General features: G+C 31.2%; 1 protein-coding gene across 34 annotated transcripts in view; it reads right to left on the bottom strand.

The window, feature by feature from the left end:
* bt (projectin protein bent) overlaps window positions 1-22,087 on the bottom strand; it is a 199,686-nt gene that overhangs the window by 132,875 nt on the left and 44,724 nt on the right. For 29 of the 34 annotated variants that reach the window (XM_071583211.1, XM_071583214.1, XM_071583243.1 and 26 more), the window contains exons 8-21: window positions 19,057-19,358; window positions 18,244-18,470; window positions 15,234-15,545; window positions 14,640-14,730; window positions 14,384-14,556; window positions 13,749-13,940; window positions 9,984-10,063; window positions 8,989-9,155; window positions 8,370-8,389; window positions 5,963-6,598; window positions 4,607-4,660; window positions 3,402-3,524; window positions 1,257-1,307; window positions 545-604 (exon numbers count right to left, since the gene is read on the bottom strand). In XM_071583211.1, the coding sequence (XP_071439312.1) occupies window positions 545-604; window positions 1,257-1,307; window positions 3,402-3,524; window positions 4,607-4,660; window positions 5,963-6,598; window positions 8,370-8,389; window positions 8,989-9,155; window positions 9,984-10,063; window positions 13,749-13,940; window positions 14,384-14,556; window positions 14,640-14,730; window positions 15,234-15,545; window positions 18,244-18,470; window positions 19,057-19,358 (2,488 nt within the window). The remainder of the gene's footprint in view (window positions 1-544; window positions 605-1,256; window positions 1,308-3,401; window positions 3,525-4,606; window positions 4,661-5,962; window positions 6,599-8,369; window positions 8,390-8,988; window positions 9,156-9,983; window positions 10,064-13,748; window positions 13,941-14,383; window positions 14,557-14,639; window positions 14,731-15,233; window positions 15,546-18,243; window positions 18,471-19,056; window positions 19,359-22,087) is intronic. The other 5 variants (XM_071583240.1, XM_071583244.1, XM_071583239.1 and 2 more) reach the window with 3 other exon arrangements.

Here is a 22,087-nt window from a genome sequence, read left to right as displayed (position 1 = left end):
AATGTTTCACAAGTTCCTGCAGAGTGTCCAAATTCTACAATATAATTTCAATTATTATAATATTTAAGTGGCCCAAAATACCTGGGTCTTAAGGGCTTCCAGAGATAGTTAATTTTGCACTGATTACAGCTTACCTATAGGTATTCACACTACTATTGGAACAATAAACAGTGGTTCAGGTTCAAGAAAATAATCTTAACATACATGACATAAAATAATATCAATTACAATTACATATAAACCAAGATCCTTTCCATTTAATAATGTGTATCATACAGACACAGGAATTAAATTCATAAACATAACCCATCATTGTTAACTGCATTTATAACAGATAAAATAACTGCACAAACTAATTCTATAATTAAACTCATTAATCATGATCACCATAATTTCAAGGGTAATAAATGTTTATTTTAAACTGAAACCTTATCTTTCTTATGAAAATAAATCTAAAAATGTCTAATCAGTAAATTGAGTGACAGAGGGATACAATCATTTTATCAATTAACCTATTACAGCATGAAAACTTTTGTATACATACCTTCTTTTCTTCAGGAGGTTTATCATTCACTAGTTTCTTTGGTTTCTCAGGTTCTTTGACCTAAAATAACAACAAAGGTTAGACAAAAATGCAACAGCCTCATTTACTTTGTATACAAAGTTCAATTATTCAATGTATGCCCATAAATATTTGTAAAAGACTATTATCTCAAGGTGCATCCAGAAAGTCATACATCATTCAACTTATTTGCCCACATTGCTTAAGCACACTGGCATAGAATAGCCAAAATCATTGATAATAATAGTCCATTCCTTTCTTTGAATAAAGAGCTGCAAAAAAGTTCATTGCTTAAGCACACTGGCATAGATCAGCCAAAACCATTGATAATAATAGTCCATTCCTTTCTTTGAATAAAGAGCTGCAAAAAAGGTCATTTATAAGTTTTATCTGCAGTATACATTTACCCTCATCTATGGGCAGGGTTTCTTTGCCGGTAAAATAATTTTTGGCAACCCAATTAAGTATTTTAAATGAAATACAAAAAATATATTCATGGAGATCAATAGATAACAAACTTTTTAAAAAGAAAAAAGGTTGAAATAGACATATAGTTGAATGGGATCCTGGAGATGACTGATCGATTACAATTAGACAAGAATAAAATATCAGACTAATAATTTTAATAGGAAACTTTATTGAAATATATTTTAGTAGAAGGTTTTATTGAAATATTATCAAATAAAGCTCTTACCTTTTCTGGCTCCTCCTTTTTAGCAGGTTCAGGCTTTGGCTCTTCCTTCTTCTATTGATGAAATAGAGTTGAAAATGTTATCATTTTATCAAAACTAACAAAACAATTATAAGAATACTTAATCATTAATGATGGACGTCCATCGTCAAGTGGTTAAATTCTGAATAGTGAATTCAGTTAATATTGGATTAACTTATTGTAAAACAATGAAAGAGTTAATTCCAAATAAACATGTATTTATGGTAAAGCCCAAATCCTGTAAAATAATCAACGTGCATTAATTTTAACTATTCAATGAGATGACAACTTCTCACAAGTGAGATCCCTAATGCACGCAACAATTTTAAATTGGGATTGAACTAGGAGATTAAAATCTAGAACTGCTAAATGTATTTTTTTTATTTTAACTTAGCTGTTAAATTTGTATCAAGACTTCTAATAATTATTGCACTTAATCTATAGATCATTAGACCAACACATTATATTTACTTTCAATAAATGAAGGAATCACCTTCTGTAGTAACTGAAAAATTACTCTATCACTTTCAAAATTGTATTTTATTCTGAATTTTCCTTCCTTTCAACATCACTCAAGAACTTCAAACATAGATTTATTTTATCCAATTTCATCATTGTCATCTGCTGTACTAAATGCTTTGATTACATATGAAAACATGCTATAAATCCTCAAATATAGATTAAATGGGAATCTATCTAGGAGTATTGCATATCATACTTAAATGATGGTTTAAACTTGACCAGACATTATCTTCTTCTATGATCTACCACAAAATGAAAGACGATTCAAAAAGCCTACAAAAACAAACAAATTATTACAAAACTGATGTACTTTTTGAAATGGTGTATGTTTATGAGAGTTGGAGCTATAATTCAGTACCATCAGAACAAGAGATGCAGAATTTCTACGCAGGTAATGAATGACAATGAAGAGAGATATATATAAATTATAAATGAATTCATTTCTGTTAATGCTTTTGAGAAGGAATAAATCAAGGTGCCAGTGATGGCCTAGTGGAATTATTGTTTATTGAGAAAACCTAACATTAAATTACATATGGATTAAATAAATATTTCCTCAACTATTAATACACCTGATATTCTTCTTTCTCACAAATAGCAATTAAAAATAAAATTTCCTTATTCATTGTATCTCTTGAACCAATTTCACGGAGATTACGATGTGCTGAGTGTATGTATTGATAATATTGCCCCTGGTAGGTAAGCAACACACGTGTGAAGTGTGTTGCTTGCCGACTAGGGGCTTGTAACGTGTCCACAGTCTGTTGTGTGCTCCCGTTAGGAAGGTTCTTCACACAATGTATCAACACTGCAAATAAGTTTTCAAAAGCTTGACCAAAACTATAAATTGGGAGGCAACAACAGATTCAATTTCAGAATGCTTTACAAAACTTAACTTTTAAATTGTGCTTCCTCTACAAAAGGAACCTATTAGGCATGTGCAATATAATTTCATAGATAAATAATTTTATAAAATTTATATGGAACTGATATTTGCATATTTGCATCAGTTTCAATGAATTGGAAATAATGCAGAACTATCACACGGAGTTCACCTGAGAATCTGTACAGGTAATATGCACTTGATTTATTCCATCTAAATTGATTGGTTTTAGCTTGAGAAAATTTTATGAAGTTATACTATGAACCAATGAATATTTCAATAAAATGAAATAGCAACAAAACGATTTAAGCCATAGTGACAGAAATCCTTACGAAGGAATATTATGCTGATGAAGTGAAGCATTATGCTACTGACACTTTTAATAAGACATATAGCTAATGGATATTTTAAAACAAAAAAAATGAATCAAATTATCATTGAAGAAAAAGGCAAAACTAGTTTCCCTATAAACAGATAAAAATGGCATAAATTAGTTCATCTGAATTTATATTTACTATTTCTTTTTTTTTGAAGGATGAGAACCATAAAACCACTGCACTTGTTACACATGACTAAGATGATTCAGTGCAGGAAGAATTTCATTTTGCACATTTCATATGGAAAATGAGTTTGAAATTCTTGTTAAAACCATCTATTGTATTAATAATAAAATAGCAATAGGAAGCTTAAGGAAAATTCAACAGAAGCAATCCTTCAAATACCTTCTCTGGCTCCTTTTTCTTTTCTTCAACCTTTTTCTTTTCCTCAACCTTTTTCTTCTCCTCTACTTTTTTCTCTTCTTCCTTTTTCTTTTCCTCAACCTTTTTCTTTTCTTCTTCTTTTTTCTGTAAAAGTAAAGACTTAATTCTTTATCCCAAGATATAACAACATTCCATGGCTACAGGGCAGCACGCAATAATGCAGATGTAACAGAATTTTAGCAGAACAGAAAATCATAGAATAATTGAGGTGCAAAGTAATTGTACAACTATTTGAGCATAGCAAATGAAAGAACACCCCAAAATAATACCTATTTAATATCTTCCCAGTAAAACATCATTTGAATCCATATTTGACTGTAATATCAATGAATTATTAAATTCCATGTGTGTGTCATTTTTAATTACATTAAAGTTATTGTCAGTTGTGAGTATTCAAACTCTAGGTACATATTTTTAAAATTAGTAGAGATATATTTAAATGCACCATTGCACTTACCATTAGAACGTTCTACTTCATTTTTTTATTGACAACTGATCATCCTGGATAGCAAAATTCTGATATCGTAAAAATATTATCCAAGGCCATGAAGTAATACAGGAGTGTGACATAGACTACTAATAAATTTTCATAAATGTGCAGGAGATAGTTCACATAAATTTAGACATTCCAAAGCCAAATAAATTCAGATATGGCATGTCATTTATAAAGTTAAATCATAGTTTCAAGAAAGATGGCATGCCTTGTAAAGATATCCATTTTGAAATGCTAATAACTCAACATAAATATTGAATTTGCCACATAAGCATTAAATTTAAAGCGTTTTGATATCCTAAATAGCATTTCTGCCAACTGAAAAAAATTGTTGAAAACATCTACACAACAAAACATTTTTCAATGATAAAAACAACAAGTTTTAGGTTAGTAATCCAAAAATAACATACTATTATGACGCAATAACATTTGCCACAGAGGGTACCAAATTTGCTTCACTGGAAAGCAATTTTAAGAACAAAAATTACAAATAACATTAAGTAAGACAAAAAATATAAAAACAGCAGCCATAGATTACATAGGAAAAGCATTCTTAGAAATCCATGCAAATTAAATTTGAGATTGTGGCAAAGATGTTCTCTGCTCAGAATGTTTGGCAGCTATGAGAATAGTAACAGTGCATGAACTTGTAAGCATTTTCTGTAAAATTTACCTTTACTAAAGTGGGTTTCTTTTCTTCAGCATCAACTTTTGGTACTCCTAGCTCCTGTGATTGTGGAAATTAAAGTATGACAGTGAGTAAAATACTGTGTTGTTGTATTTAAGAGGTAAGAAGTATTATCTTTTTAGAGAAATTTTGCTAGGTACTTTAAAATATAGCAAGTTAAACATATAATTTTTTATTATAAAAATCTTAAGTGGTTTTTATGGATTGATAACCGCTGGCAAAAATTAGAGATATAAATGTCTGCTTGAAGGAATAGTTTAAATAATTTGGTTGTTTAAATATAAATGTTATAAGTATAATGCTATTAAAACAATTGAATTACAGTTTATCAGGAGTCTATCAATTAATTGCAGCGATATATTATAGACAAAAATTATACAAAGTATAACATAATTGCATAGCTTGGTAAAGTAAGTTTCTTGCTTTTCATAAACCTAGAAATCCAAAACATTTTATCTCTCCAAAATTTACCCAGCAACTATTGCAAGTAATATGTTTATTCCAATATTATTTAATTTATTATATGAAAAATGTCCTAAATAATTCTGTACAGCTATTTTAATCTATAAAATTAGGATACCACATTAATGACTCATGATTTTAATTTAAACAATCACATCAAGGGCGACCAATGAAATAGATATGGAGATTATTTAGTGATGAAGTTAATTTAAATTTTTTTTAAATATTTCATTAAAAGTGAAATGCTACCTGTGCATATTTTATGAAAATTCCCTACTGTATTAATTATTTTATATATACATGAATTCAGAACTCGGGGGAACAATCAATAGAGTAACTAAATTATAAGACAGTTTTACAGTTTGGTTGAATTATTTCATATAAGAATATACAATTTTAATAGGTTTAGGCTCATTACATGAACATGTAGCATTTCTTAATCTTAAAAAGATATTTGAATGACCTATTGTTACATTCTTTAGTCATAACTATTCCATTCTTATAATACATTTTAGGCAGTTTTCTTACTGAAATTAGATTTTTGAAGTTCAAAAAACAATTTCAAATTTACTGGAATGAATTATAATGCTCTACAGTGTTTTTTTACCTATTTCACCTAAACTGACATAGATAGTTCAGAATTTTATTATTGCTGGACGTATGATAAGGAAAATTAGAAATCGAACTCAATTTTAAATAATTGAAATGCATTACATAGTAAAGATATGCTTGTAGGAAAGTTACTCTTGAAAGAAATGGGTATTATGTTTAAGTGGTAATTCTTGGGAGATATAAATATCTTGAGATATAAATGTTGTTTTTATATATACTAAGTGTACAAATAGGTAATTTATTAAGAGTATTCAATGTTTAATCTACCTTTTTCTGTTCCAGTTTTTTCTCTGGTTTAGGTTTGATTTCATCTTCTTCTGGTTTAAGGAATCCATTTTCTTGCCTAATTTGAACCTTACCCTTAACATCTTTTTCAGGCTGGACACGATTCTTATCTGGCTCCTTGTCCTTTGATGGCTTAGCCTGATCATTCTCAATTTTCTTGGAAGTCTTTTCCTCTTTAATCTCATCTTTCTGTTTAATCACCGCAGGCTTTTCAGATTTAGGTTCAACCTTCTTTTCAGACTTATCTTCTACCCTCTTATCGGGTTTAGCTTCAGCCTTCTTTTCAGGTTCAGGTTCAACTTTCTTTCCTGGCTTCTCTCCAATCTTTTGCTCTGGTTTCACCTCAACCTTCTTTCCTGGCTTCATTTCAGTCTTTTTCTCTGGCTTAACATCTTGCTTTTTCTCTGCTTTGATATCATTCATGTCTGTTGGTATGAAATCATTTTTATCAGGCTCAATTTTTTCTGGTTTGGCCTTCTCTGGCTTAGCATCTCGCTTTTTCTCCTCAATCTTCTCAGTGTCCACTTTCTTTGGCTCATCCTTCTTTTTCACCTCCTTTATCTCTTCCTCTTCTGACACCTCCTCCTCTTCTTCTTCCTCCTCCTCTTCTTCCTCATCCTTTTTGCCAATGACATGGAATAAGTGTTTGGTTTAAAGTGTAAAAGTTTGATCATGTAACATCTTAAAGTCTGCGTACGTTTACAAATGTGTGCATCTATGCATACATAAATACTCACATACTTATAAACATTGTAACAGACTTTGTATATAAACTTTATGTAATAAATATATCCATGTGTGTGAAAAATTTATCTGTATTGCAATTTTAGTGCAGAAATAGTCATTATAGTTAGTCCACCATGAAGATATTACCAGGGGAATGGCCATGTGAAAAGATGAAATAAATGGATGGACATCAAGCAGTTATACTTTAATCATGTCAAGTTATGAATGAACTAAGGTAAATTTTATTAATGTAACAAAATTTAGGAGGATAATGCTATTAAAAAAATTCTCCAAAAACTTTATATTTCACACTTGAAACAAAAAGGTGCACAAAAATCAATAACATTCAGAGATGTTTTAATGATATAATTCTGGTCAAAATATTTTATACTTCCATACTTACATAAAAGGAATATATCACATTTTTTGGTATTGTAATATGAGGATTACACATATCAGAACATATAAAATAGCCATCTGTCATTGCTTTGGTATATAATAGTGCAATCCCTTATACTGTAGCATTTAAGTCAAATTAAAATTAAATTACTGCAGCGGTGGTGATAACTCTCTCACTTAGCTCCATCACTTACTGATGCCATCTTAGCAACAAAGCTCAATAATATGGGTAAAGCCTATTCAAAACACATTATGCATTGCCCCATATTTGTGTGACATACATATGTGCGAAGAGGTGATCCTTAATATTTTAGCAAACATGCCCTAAATAGCTCAGTCTGCCAGTTCATCAATCATTTATTAGTTACAACTGTTAGCAAAAATTCTAATCTAATCCCCTCAACACTTGAAAAATTTCCTCTCTCCCCATCCCATAAGTGAGGTTGACCAGTATGCATTCTCTCTACAGCTGACAAGACAAAAATCATCTCCCAATATTTTAACCTGCAATGCATACATACTGGTGATAATTCCAGATTTTAATATGCAATTCCAAGTCAACAGAAAGTATAACTATTTTGTATTACAAGAGTTTCCATGAAAATAGAAATTATTTTCATTTTGTGAACCTTATCACCTACTCGAATGTCATTTGTCCACACATCAGTTCCATAGCAACATCAAGATTCCCCCTTAAGATGCATGCTTTTTGCTTTTTTCCTTTTGAAAATGAACCACTTGGATAGGACTGCACTATCACATATACATTTTTCGCGACCTATATTATTTGCAAGCAGGTGCACAAACATGATTTTAAGGTAAATTTTTTTACTAAGTTCCTTTTATGTACATATGCCATACTATTAAAGACTCACAAAATATCAATAAAAATGATTTTAAAACATATCCAGTTCAAGAATCACTTTAAAATATCAAAAACTTGTAAAAATGAGGTAATATTTTTGGTAGCAGTTAGAATACATCACATTCAAATATGGCTCTCATTTTGCAAAATGTCATTTCAAATGACCATAAGGGAGAGTGGGAAGGAAAAAAGTGCTGCACACTTTCATGGTCTACACCCAATACAAGGTCAATTTATGAAAACATTTCCAAATAAAAGCAACTATCACTAATGCTTTAAAGGGGCTTTTATGGGATAAATGTAATTAGTATTAAGTAAAAACAAACTTATTCTTCGGGTACATTGTAAGAAAAGGGTATAAATTCTATATGAAATGGACATGCTCTGAGAATGACTCACCTCTTCAACCTTCTTCACCTCTGTAAAAAGAAATCGAAAAAGAAAATGTTAGTAACAAAATAGTCATTGGTAATAAATACTGTGATTCAGTTGAAACAATTGAATAAATTAAGAACAGTTGGAAGACAACATGACATGTTCAATAACTACGTCAACACATTTTTAGAAGTATGAGTGTATATACACATACACACACATATATGTAGGTGTATGTGTGTGTGTATATATATATATATATATATATATATATATATATATATATATATATATATATATATATATATATATATATATGTGTATATATATATATATATATATGTATATATATACATATATACATACATATATATATACATATATATATAAACATATATATATACATATATATATATATACATATATATATATATATACATATATATATATACATATATGTATATACATATATGTATATACATATATGTATATACATATATATATATATATATATATATATATATATATATATATATATATATATATATATATATATATATATATATATATATATATATATATTGCTGGTTGTGACTAATATTCACTACTTATAACAAAATAAATTCTATTATTATTTACATACCATTGACTTTCAATTGTGCAGATGACTCCTCTTTGCCAAATTCATTTGTCACAACGATTTTGTAGGATCCTGAGTGTTCCACCTTACATGAAGTAATACTTAGGCGTGCATATGTCCCATCAAAAGTAATTTTGGTTTCCCGAGTTTCTCGGATAATTTGTGAATTTCTAGAAAGAAAATTTAAAAATTAATTATGCTGCATTGTCATTTAGGGTGAAATAATTGAGCCAGTTAAGTTACCATGATGAGGTCTAAAAAAAGTAAAAATAACCATGTTGAAATCTTAATTTGCACCTAGAGCATTATATTGAATACACAACATAAATCAACTGACTATGGCAACAGTGAAATTTTCCAGAAATCCTCATATTAGGGCAAATAATAAGATCCTTTATATCATTGGAAAGTTATAGATATTGAAAAATAAGGCTGCATGACTCAGCCATTCAAAAATGCCAGAATCTACATTACTATAATCAGTGAAACAGGCAAGTTCCAGCTAAATGTCTTGATGCTTGGAGCTCTTGAGGTAGCAGGTACACAAAACAATGCTTTCACATATGCAAAGGCAAGGTTGTAAAACATAGATTTTTCAGCAAAAGCATAATATTCTTAATAAAGATATAAATGAAAAATGAAGAGTGGTTTTGGCAGACACATTGGATATTGCATACCTCCATTCAAGTATCTTTTACACTCCACTTCAACAGTGTATATGGGAATAAACATGTAAATGGGAAAGAAAAAGTTAAAGTGTCACACTAGAGAGAAAATTAACATTATAAGTTCTATTCATCTGTTTTTATAAATTGCAGAATTGAAACAATTGCTTTAATTTTAACTTCTATTGGCTCAAATTTCCTCTTCAGTACATAATTATTCCAGGAGATATTGAATGTAGGGACCAAATCTGACCAGCAAGTTGTCTATTCAGTTACTATTGAATGTTGAAATGCATTTATATCCACATTTAAACACTATATGCAAATACATACCTGTACCAAATTACCGTAGCTTTCTGATCTTTCACAGCCAACTGAGCAGAAAATTCTGCTGATTGTCCTTCCTCTGCAGTCTGCAAACCAATTAAAGTATTGTATAGAGATCACATATTTCGTGAAAACATTTCAAAATATTTTCCACCAAGCACAGAGATTCACAGATGAGAATATTAGGCTGGGGCCCATAGGAATATAAGATCTTAGGTATTACAATTCTTCCTGGTACTACAATGCTTATTAATGTCCATAAAATATAGTTATTTTTATACTGCCCCTCTCTATTTATCCATCAAAGTAATTCATGGTTTATAGTAATCTCCACATGCTTTTAATGAAATATATTATGAAGCAAAGAAAAAAATTTTCCAGTCACATGTGACAAAATTTTTAAGTCATTGGGCAGTATGGTAAGTTTTACAACCATTTTCAAGAATCACACACCCTCTTTCATACCCTTCACGTTGTGCCAAAGAGATATCCGTGACTCAAGGAAAGACTATCAAACATTCATCACGCAACTTCCTAGGGCAATTGCCTAAAACTTGTTTTCTGGTATGATTTCTAAATTTCTGAATTTACATATTTTCTAAAATGTATTAAATCCCACCTTTTCCCACTAGACTTCTAGAGTATGGTGAATCAGCCATCCTTTCAACATGCTATAATGGTCCTCACATATCTTGAGAGTATTGGGAAAGCTGCTATAGAAGTTCAAGATTGCTATTGGAAATAGTCGCTCATATTTATTCATAAATATCCTCTACTTAATCTTCCAAGGAAATTGCCTCACAAAATTTCCCTAAGCACCCTTGAAGATTTATTAAAGTTAACTTTCTTTCCAGAATGACCATGACAAAGGTGAATAATAAAAATGGGGGAATAGTATTAGGGGATGAACAAACCATAAGGGGCCTGTATGAAAAGGATCCTGCCAAGCAATATTTTGAGAACAAAAGCCTCCCAAGAATAATGAGGCCTTAGTCCCATTTGAAGAACTCCCCTTGGAACCTCACACACCCCAGCATTTCTTTCACTTTATAAAACAATTGGTAAAGTCATTTTTCAGAATGGTCATCTGCTGTCTCATCTAATACTCATTTACCACAACAACCAACTGCTGGGAAGAATGGACTTCTGGTTCAGGGTCATAGCCATATCTCCATGACTCATCATCAGTTATGACTTTTTCCAGAAAACCTGGGTCATCGTTTGGAGCTTAGAGCAAGTTCTGTACAGCACAAAATTCTTGACTTTGATGAGATAAAAGAGAATGTGACAAGGCAGCTGATGACCATTCCGAAAAAGGACTTTGCTGATTGTTTTGAAAAGCAGAAGAGGTGCTGAGATAAGTATCTGATGTCCCAAGAGAAGTACTTTGAATGTGACTAAAGCCATATTGTTCTAGGCAGGCTATTTTTCCCAAATTTATGCATAGCTGGATCCTTTCCGGGCAATCCTTATATAATAAAATAATTTCAAAGTGTAAACATCATTCCCCATGATCAGGATTCAAACCCGGATCCTTTGATGTCCAGCCAAGTGCTTTAGCCAGTTAAACTACCAAGATGCAACAATTTCAGAGTGTAAAAATCATTCACCTTGACCGGGATTCGAACCCGGATTCCTGAATCCCAGTCAAGGGGAATGATTTTTACACTCTGATTGAAAGCTACCAAGAGTTTCCTTGCACTCATGATCCAGGTTCGAATCCCGGTCAAGGTGAATGATTCATACACTTTGAAATTATTGCATTGCAATGAGCATTTGCAGATGACTCCATTAAGTTACTGTCACGGCATCTCACACAGTTTCTTTGAATTTGTCAAACCAAATAATGATAATTTATAATGGGTTGAAGAAATGCAGGGATGGTGTTTCTTCATTTGAGTCAAAACCAAGTATTAGTCTCTCCCTATGTACAGGCAAGAGGGAGAATAAACCCCTGGTGCAATTAATAAATGTCAGATTACCAGAGGTGTAGCCAATTTAATTAGATTATTACATTGGAATTTTAGCCACACATTAGCATGGTAGCACATAAAAGAATCTGATGTTAGCCATTTGAGATTGACAGAAAAGATTGACATTATAGACATTCACCAACAGGTGGCAATAGAGCTGGTGTGAATGCAGAGATGAGCCCCACTTACTGTATTTTGATAGTTTTTTATAAATATAAAGTCTTTTTTGTGGCAGGATAACAAATATTGTTGATATCAACAAGTTAAGAGCTCATTCCTAACGCAACATTTTTCATTGCAAGAAGAGAATTCAAAATAAATATCTTTAATTATTATCAAGATCATGACTAAAGACATAAACTAGGTAATATAGTACCCATCTTTCGGAGGCCAATGTTGCGGTCAGACTAGGAATAGAAGGAAATCCAAGCCAACCAGGGAAGAAGAAACTGACAGTATTTCAAAAAGACTACTTTCATAACTGAAATTGTGCAATAGTTAAAAGAATTTTTTTATTTAAAATGCTATCAAATTTATAAGGGCAATTTAATAAGACTATTTTATTTTATTCCATCATTACTGCAATGCCTTTGACACCCAAATACCTGTATTTCAATCCTTCCAATAAAGTAAGGTAAGCAGATTCTAATAAAGAATAATGGCGCTATAATAATACATAACAAACTCAAATCATCTAAAATTTTATATAAAACTGATTGTAGGCTGTTCACACAATGCAGATAAAGAACTCAGTATCAGAGAAGTTGTATTAGTAAAATTTTATGCATTATTCAGCAAAATGATTAATTCCAAATATACGCTATCAGACATGATATGTGATCATCCCATGACCAGTAGCTGTTCATCATTTGAGTGACTGAGAGATTGAATAGTGGCCTGAATGTAACCAACAGCAATTAACAAATACTAACTACACCGCACCATTGAAATGATCACTGACTAGTACACACTGTAAAGCAGCTTCTTTCTCTGTTCTCATGCTTTAAAGTCAAGTCTTTTCCCTAGAGCCTTCCACCCTTTTCCGCTTTCATACTAGATGTAAATATAGAAGAGGCTAGGCGATATTGAGTAATGGAATAGGCCATCTAACAGGTTGAAAGCATGATCCACATCAATACTCATGTATTTATACTCACAAGAACATTTATACATCAGAGAGCATGAGTGAAATCATTATTACAAAAAGAGTGAAACTTTTGCAATCCATTACCATTGTCACCATGTCATGTTTACATTTACATGTAACATTGTATTACAAAAATTGAGACATGAAGTTTCACCAAAGAATTTATCTATCTGAAGTTATTGGTGGGATGTGCAACATATGTTGATACAACTATTAACTAGGAGTTCAAGTTCTTTTTAACATAAAATATGCAAAAAATAATGCTAATTACCGATTTTTCTAAGCCAAGTAACAAGTTTACACTAATACATGAGTAAATCAATGAATATTTGCCTCAATAAAAAATTCAGAATATACAATTATGTACATTTACCAATATCATTTTATGTGAGTGTATCTTTTGTTTATTATACTGGCATTTTATGTGCCTTGTTTTGGCTCAATTATTATTTTGTCAGAAACTCACACCACATGTGGCTATGAGAATATATTCTAAGAAAACTATGGGAACAAAAGTATCACTAATCACATATGTTATCACAATGCATACAAGCATGTCTTTCATGTTTGATCTATTCATACAATCAAATGACTCTTGATATTAGGGAACCATCTTCAGTTAGTGTGGATAAACTTCTGTAAGATACTTACCACAGCCGTCAAACCACGAGCAAATTTGGGTTTCTCTCCCTTGGGTTTCTTTTCTTCTTCATCATCTGGAATTTCAGTGATCTCTACCACTTGAGATGTTGCTTCACCCTTTTCATTCTTTGCCACCAATTTATAGGAACCCTTGTCTGCCTGTGTTGCTTTCTCAATTTCAAGTTTAACTGAAAATTCACCCTGAAACATAAGATCAAACCATACAGAAAAATAATCCTCAGAAAGTGTTACATAAGTGATTGAATTAACTTTCACAAAATTAAATAAACTTTGTTATTCAATTTTAGCAAATATATCATTTATCGTTGAAGACGCAGCTGGTTTCAATATGAATTTAGTAATGGAAATACCATTACAACACAACAACATAGGAAACATACTAAAATGTCTTTATTTTCATCTTTATTTAAAGTTACATGGTGTGATGGGACATTACAACATAGCTTAAAAATGAATTTTCATTTACATATATAATTTCAAATATGTCAAAATTTTCTTTTGCATTTCCACTGATTCCATTTTAACATTTATCTAACCTCTTTTTTTTATGGAAATAAATTCCATTTTTTTTAGGTTTTTCAAAACTTACGTGCTTAAATGACATAGTTAATTACAATGCCTACCTCTTTCACTCTTTGTATGTGCACACTGCGCCGTCCATCTTCTTTAATAGCTGTCGTCTCCTTAAACCACGTGCACTTGGGTTCAAATTGGGAAACAACAATACATTCAACAACAACAGTTTTCTTCTTCACCACCTTAATCACCTTTGGTCTCTCCTTAATTACAGGTATAACTGCAAAAATAATTATTAGCACATCAGTATTTTGTATATCTGTAGACATAAAAATGGAATGTGCCACTAAATAAAATACTTACTTTCAATATTAAGAGTTAAGTTTGCATTAAGTTCTCCAAATGTGTTTTTGATGTTACATTTGTATAAACCTGAGTCTTCTTGCACAGGATCCTATAACAGAGGTTTTAATTGTAAGTAAGAGATGACAGACATTCAGTAAATACTATGAGTGGTACATTAGTCATAAAATGAATAAACAAGGCATTTATTTTATGAAATATTTTAAACTTACAAACTGAGAGTACACGCAATAAACATTTCAGTGATTTCTACATATTACTTTGTTAACCAACAAAAGAGTGGTAAAAATGAATCCTGTAATGCCCTTATGTGAAAATGTGTACAGTTGAACTGCTTTATAGCAAATTCATGTGATATGAAGGATTACTTCATTTGATAATTTTGATACTCATTCAGCTAAATATAGGCAAAGTTTTCTTTATTTTCTCCAAAAAAAGAGTGGAATACTGTCACTCCCCAAGTATACTGAGATTTGATGAGCAAGATGAAGACCGAAGTTTCATGCTACTGTTCAGGATTGAGTCATTCACAAGACGGGCATACAATCAAATATCCCTTTCAACCAAATGTAAAACAAATTTAAAGGTACTAACCTTGAGTTCTAGTTTAATATGATATACTGAAGCAGTCTGCTGAATGCAAATGGCTATTTTTGAAGACTCCTTTATGACAACTCCATCATGATACCATATCATAGAGGGCTTTGGATCAGCCTTAACTTTACACTCCATCACTACAAGCTTTCCACTTCGCTCTGAGATAATTCTGGGTTTCTCAACAAATGTTGGACCTTCACCTTCAGGTTCAGGCTCTGATTCAATATTCAGATTTAAATTAGCATTGCTCTCTCCATGCTCATTTTTCACATGGCATCTATATGTTCCTCCATCAGCACCTGTAGGATCCTACAAAATATGTTATCTTTGAGTTCCATTTCAGTGGTAAATTCTTTTAAATAAAAGCTAACATAAAACTTGAACATTAAAATTCTGCACAAAATCAAGCCCTTGGTTTAACGGCATCATAATGGAACATGCCAAATAAACAATTGTAATTGAGAGATAGAGTACCGATATGCAAATTACCCATACGCAAATTATCCATATGCAAATATGGGTAAACAAGTTGACTTCTTCAAATGCCCATATATATGATTAAAAGAAGAATGTTTTTGGAAAGTTGGTTCATAGAATGGACAATCTAAAATGGATAATTTATCCTGTAAAACATTTGCTCAAATCAGGTAAGCTAAATTTTATCCAATTAAAAATGCAAAATTTGACTGATTTCATAATTTTTGAAAATACATTCACAATAAATATTTTAAAAACAGTAATTTTATCATAATATGTGGGTTGCTAAATAACTCCTTAGAAAATAAAAGAAATGGCACTCATAAGATCAGAAAATTCATGTTTTCAACAAGAATCATTTCTCATTGGACAGCTGTTAAATTTTCAGATATTTACATCGCATGGTTTCATTTTCATAGTCTATTGAAGCAACAAACATTTTTTAGAAAAATGGAAAAAATGAGTTTTGTGCAGCAATTGAGCACTTCTATATAAAAGGGTTAACTCTAAAAGAGATCAAAGCCAAGTTGGATGAAGTCCATGGCACATTTGCTCCTGTGTTTGCCACTGTTTCGGGTAAATTAAAATGGCCATATATCCAAAAGTGATGGACATTGTTGGGGAGGTCCAGTGGAAGTAACATCCTCCGAACTCCCTTCTTCTTCTTACCCTTTCTCACTTCGACTTGTGTTGTCATGACGATTACCCTTCAGAACGCTGAAGAGGGCTACTTTGTGGCCGAAATACGCGTATTCTTATTCACCTTTCTTATCCTCTCCTTTTTACCTTTCACCCTTTTTTGACTGGTGGTGCTACCCAACTAATTTCATTTGTACTTTGTTTAGAAAGGTAAACTGTTTACAGCTATTGGAGTTTTACATTCATTCAATATTACTAGCCGTAAGAGCTCATTTCCATCAATATTACTATGATATTATTTAGAGCCCTTTTTTCTTTCATTTATTCATCATTTATATTGATAATGCCCAACTATCCATGGAGTTTCAGCTATTAGAGAATTATCATCAAATTCACCATGTTATAAGATGCCAAGATCTTATGCCACTGTCTTATGCTTCAAAACGCCATTATAAAACTAAAAATTGGGGCAAACCAAACTACATGAATCTCTCCTCATCATTTTACAAATGCAAAAATTCATATTTATACAATAATTCAATGGGCAATAATTAAATCAATACAGTTAATTTTACCAGAGATTTATTTATGCTTCCAAATTCTGATTTCAATTTAACAATTGACAGTCCTGGTCAAAGATCTCTACAGATATTATGTTTCATCACTAGATTCCCAAGAAAACTCAGCAATATTCAAGCAAAAGTAACAATTTAATTTGCTGCAATGATTCATCCAAATATGAAATACTGCTCTGTTGCTTGGTCCCCAAATTATGAAGTCCCCAGCAAAAGGATCAAGAAAGTAACAAATTGCAGAGAATGGTTAGATAGCTGGGGGATTGCATGTAACTGATGTATAAATACATAGGTGGTCTGAAAAGTTTTCGACTCAGAATATTTCAGAAAAAAAGTCTTGTATATTTGTTAGATCCGAAACTTTTCAGACCACCCTCATATACTTCCACCAAGAAACAGAAGGGAACACCAAGATACAATATTTGTACATCAAATAATAAATAGTTTGCTTGATTGTTCAAATTTCTTAAGACAGTTACATTCGCATGTTACTCCACTTTATTCAAGAATGATTAAAAATTGCAATCTCACACTACCGAAAAAACTATCAGTAGTATGTACCAATTCCTAGCTGTATAAGGTTATCTAATACTATAAGCACTGATGATTTCTGTTGCTAATTAGCAATTGTTAGAAGCTATTTAATATCGAATTAATGATTTTACATAGATTTAACATTAACCGGTGCCAAATATGTTCCTTTTCTTATTTAAAAGAAAATTATTATTTTTTTTACTTTTTAATGTTTTTAAGTAGATGACAACATTATTGTAACATCATGTTTCTTATAAAAAGAGACGTTTCAGGCGTGATATGGTGGAATATCATGATTATTTAACAATAGCAATTTTCCACATTATTTTTGTGGAAAATTGCTATTTTTAATTAATCATGTTTCTTATTTTCTTGTTTAACTTTCTCTTAAAACATGTTTCAGCTCGGAATGTTATATCTCTAAACTACCTATTAGTCTCTTATTTTCTTGTTCTTATCATTATTGCAATTCTGTAGGATTATTTTTTACGTATTTGTTTTCATTATAATAATTTTGTGTCTATAAATCATATTTAAGTATTTATTGCTGCCATAATTTCTTGCTACCGCAATTTCATCTTTTCTTTCGATTTGCAAAAGGGTTCTATGCCATTATAATGTTTAATATAAAAATATAAAATAGAATGAAAGACTGCAATAAATAAAAAAATAGAGGTTCTTTGAGAATTAAAAAAAATTAAAGTAGAAATAAATTAATGGAACAAACCGAAAAAAAACCCAATTCCACAGACTATAGTAAAAGACAATATAATTTTACTTACTGTGATTTCAAGTGTCAATTCATATGTATCTTCTTCTAATTCAATTGTACGTATTTTGATTTTAGAGGATTCCTTGACAATGGTTGTTTTCCGATACCAAGTAACAACTGGCTTGGGTTTCGCTTTACACTTACACCTCATGGTAATAAGTGTTCCGGTTTCATTTGGAATGATTTTAGGTTTCTCAACAAACGTAGGTGCAAAACCTGCAGAGGAATCATCCCCACCTGCAACAGAAAGAGGGTGTCCCACTTGTGTTTATAAAATCTGCAATCTATCAACACTTCCCTTACACTGATCAGAGAAAAGCACACATGGTGACAGAATGGGCATTTAAAATGTGAGCACTGCTTAAAACTATCCCTGCAAAAAATACACAGAAAAGGAAGGAAATCAGGAAATAAATACAATCAGGTTAGACAAAAGACACATATATGTACATATATATACACAGGCTATGCAAAATTCTGACACTGCAATTAAGAGCACAAAAGGACATTTCATGCAGATGATGAACACGAAAGTTAACTGGTTCTTCCAGAAGAGCGGTCCAGAGTTGGATAAAGAAATGCTGAAAACTAGAGAGATAAAAAGGGCTCAATCAACTAGAATAAAATAAGAAAAATATACCACCAAGGGGACCAACATTTTGCCAAAAGAATATGCAGCCCCTCAAATTTTAGATGGAAATCAAATCTATAAACCACAGCAAATTTGGGAAGAAAATACATCTGGGATTGCAACTGTGACTTGAACTGAGAAGATTCTTATGGTCCTACATGCAGTGTCTTCCAGATCTAAATCATATCATACCTTGGAAGTTAAGGGCAATATTGGCATTGCTCTCGCCAAAATTATTGAAGGCATTACATCGGTAGTTTCCACCATCTTCTTTTGTAGGATTTGATATTTCAAGTGTGAGAAGATAAGTGTCCTTTGTAGTAGCCTTCCTTGATATCCTCACTCGATTACTATCTGAAATGACCTTGACTCCCTGGTACCACGTAATCTCTGGAACTGGATTCGCCTCAAGAACACACTCCATCACTAATATGTCCCCATCCTGTCTAATCGTAGGCTTCTTAGGAAAACGGGGTGCCTTCCCATCTGGAATCCTGCAAAAGTTAATGACATTCAAGTTTAAACAATGGACTAATTTGTAATTAAACTAAAATGGACCTTTGTCTTGTAATCAATGCCCCAACCATGGATTCACCAGTGAGTGGCTTTGTTTTAAACTCAAATTATCATCTTATCGGATTAAATATTTTCATTCTTTGACAGTTGGGTATATCCAGCTGTCAAAGAATATATACCATTGTACCTTGAAAAAAACCACACATCCAAGTATTAAAGACCAAACTTCATCGGGCAAAGGGAACCCCATGTGAAAGCAGGTTTCCAACTGACAGACTATAATGATCTTCTTCATTGAGACAAAGAATTTTCTGCAATGCACAAAGTGAACAGGAAGAAATTAAGAATGCACTCATCTATTCATCTTATCTAAAAATATTATTTAGTAATTTTAATTTATTCAATCTTTGTGTTTATATGCCTAACATTAAGTGCATTAATTTTGCTTTATGATAATGATTAAATAGTTTATATTGAATGTCAATATTTTTTGGGTAAAACAAAGGGATATTGCAAAATTTAATTCAAATTAAAATATTTAAAAATGGTTATGAGCATATAAACAGAGAGAATTATTAAACTCAGCAAAAAACAATAAACTATGTAAACTGAATGAATAAAACAAAAACTATCAAATCTCAGACCATATTCACTCACCAGTTATTGAATTTAATAAAAAAAATTGAGGATAAATGAAGGATATATATTAATAAAACTGTCAATTACTATAACTTTATTTGAATATGAAACCAATTAAATTCTTTTAGAAACTATTGAACCAATGAAAAAAGCCAAATCAATACAAATGAGCTACATGCCCAGCACCTGTTGCTGTGAATTTTAACTAATGAGTGACTTTAAAAAAATACGATGCAGCCTATCCCTTTGTTTTGATAAATATTTGTTAAAAACTATCTTCTGAAGGAATTTTACTTACACACTTTTCTGAAAGCATTAACAGCATAATTTTCTGGAGCGATTCCCATAAAAAAACTAATCTAATAATGTAAGTTTAATTGAATGATGTGCAAATGAATACTCTAGAATAAAGTAATTGACTGTATTTTACAATTTTAGGAAGGGGAGAATTTCAAGTCTTAGTCGCATAAGAATTTTAGGCTATGATAGGTAAAGAGTGTTACTTTTATGCACATCTTCAGCACTTGACATGAGAGCATTGGTTTTATTATGATTACCATTTCAATCAAGTAAGAAAACTGATCGATAGGGATTCATTTAGCATGCACAATTAATTATCTTAAAAAGTTCATGATGCATTTCATGCTAAGAAAAATACCCGAGATAAAGAGTTTAGTTAAATATGGATTAAATTCTTGAGGTGATTTACTCTTCCATAAACTATTCAAAATTTTACTAGAAATAGAAAAACTATAATAAGAGATAGTATCATTTTGGCTAGTATGACAGAAACCATGGCTAGCAGCCACAAATTTTTTGACTAGATAATATATGCAGTTTTCACCAAAAGGAAATATTTTGTAATTATATTAGATGTGATTCAAATGAGCATTGGGTTAAATTGAAGACATTTCTTCAAATCCAATGCAAATTTTAAATATACCACTAGTACCCATCATTAATATGATATAATGATGATTAAAGACAGTCATTTGGCAGATATACAGGTTATATTATGTTAATAATATATGTTATGACTAATTTATTTTATAATTCACAATTTGTGTAACTCTTTTCCAAGGCAATCCCTTCTAGCTATTTTCAAAGTTTATTTTGCACTTGAAGGAAACTTTTTTGAAATAACCTACAACTTACCCTGTGGCATGGTTTTCACTTTTCTATACTTTAAAAATATTCAGACACCAGCACAATTTCACCATATGAAACAAATACATTTTCATAATTATATTGCATATATCCTAACTGAAGCCCCCTTCAATAAAATTAATCCATTTTCAATTGATTCTTAAAATGCTAATAACTAACCATTTTACATTTTATATAATAGCTGCCAAATTTCACACCACAAAAAACAAATTTTTGAGGAGTTACAGAAAAATACAGCATCCATAAATAAGGAAGTATTTTGAACAATAGCATCTCATTTAACAAGCCAATCAATTACCCTGATGAACAATAAATAAGGAAGTCAAGGCAAAAATGAATAAAATGAATCTCAAGGACAAAAATCATAACTGTATACTCTCAGTAGAACTTAAAAAGAATGTTTACAAATATTGCCTTTCTAAATGTTCATTATCATTCTTGAATGGTGACTCTTCCAAGGGAACTTTCAGGAGATCACTCTATGAGTGACATATATAATGAAATTTTATCATTTGAACTGGATTCATAATGAAACTTTCTAGAGATTCACCAAAAATCTTAATTCTTGCTCCATGATTTCCTTTGCATACTCTAGTTTCTCAAAAAATTGGCATTTCTGAACATAGACATCATTTATGCAATAACTAATTCACCATATACACATACTTGCATATACTACCTTGATCAAAAAGTTCCCGGAATAACCACCGTGTGGCGCTCCCATCGTTCCGATTTGAGTTCTGTTTTTTTTGTTAAATTGGTACATCTGTTGTTGATATTCCCTTTAAATCTTAGTGTCATAACTTGACATTTGCAAAAGTTACGGTCGGTTTTCGGTATGTCCATCAGTGCTTCCTGCGATTTTTCCATTACTTCCTCTCGGCTGCTAAAACGCGTTCCC

Source organism: Hetaerina americana, unplaced genomic scaffold (genome assembly GCF_022747635.1).
Source record: "Hetaerina americana unplaced genomic scaffold, ioHetAmer1.1.p SCAF_13, whole genome shotgun sequence".
NCBI classification, from domain to species: Eukaryota; Metazoa; Arthropoda; class Insecta; order Odonata; family Calopterygidae; genus Hetaerina; species Hetaerina americana.
This window is presented reverse-complemented; position numbering and strand designations above follow the sequence as displayed.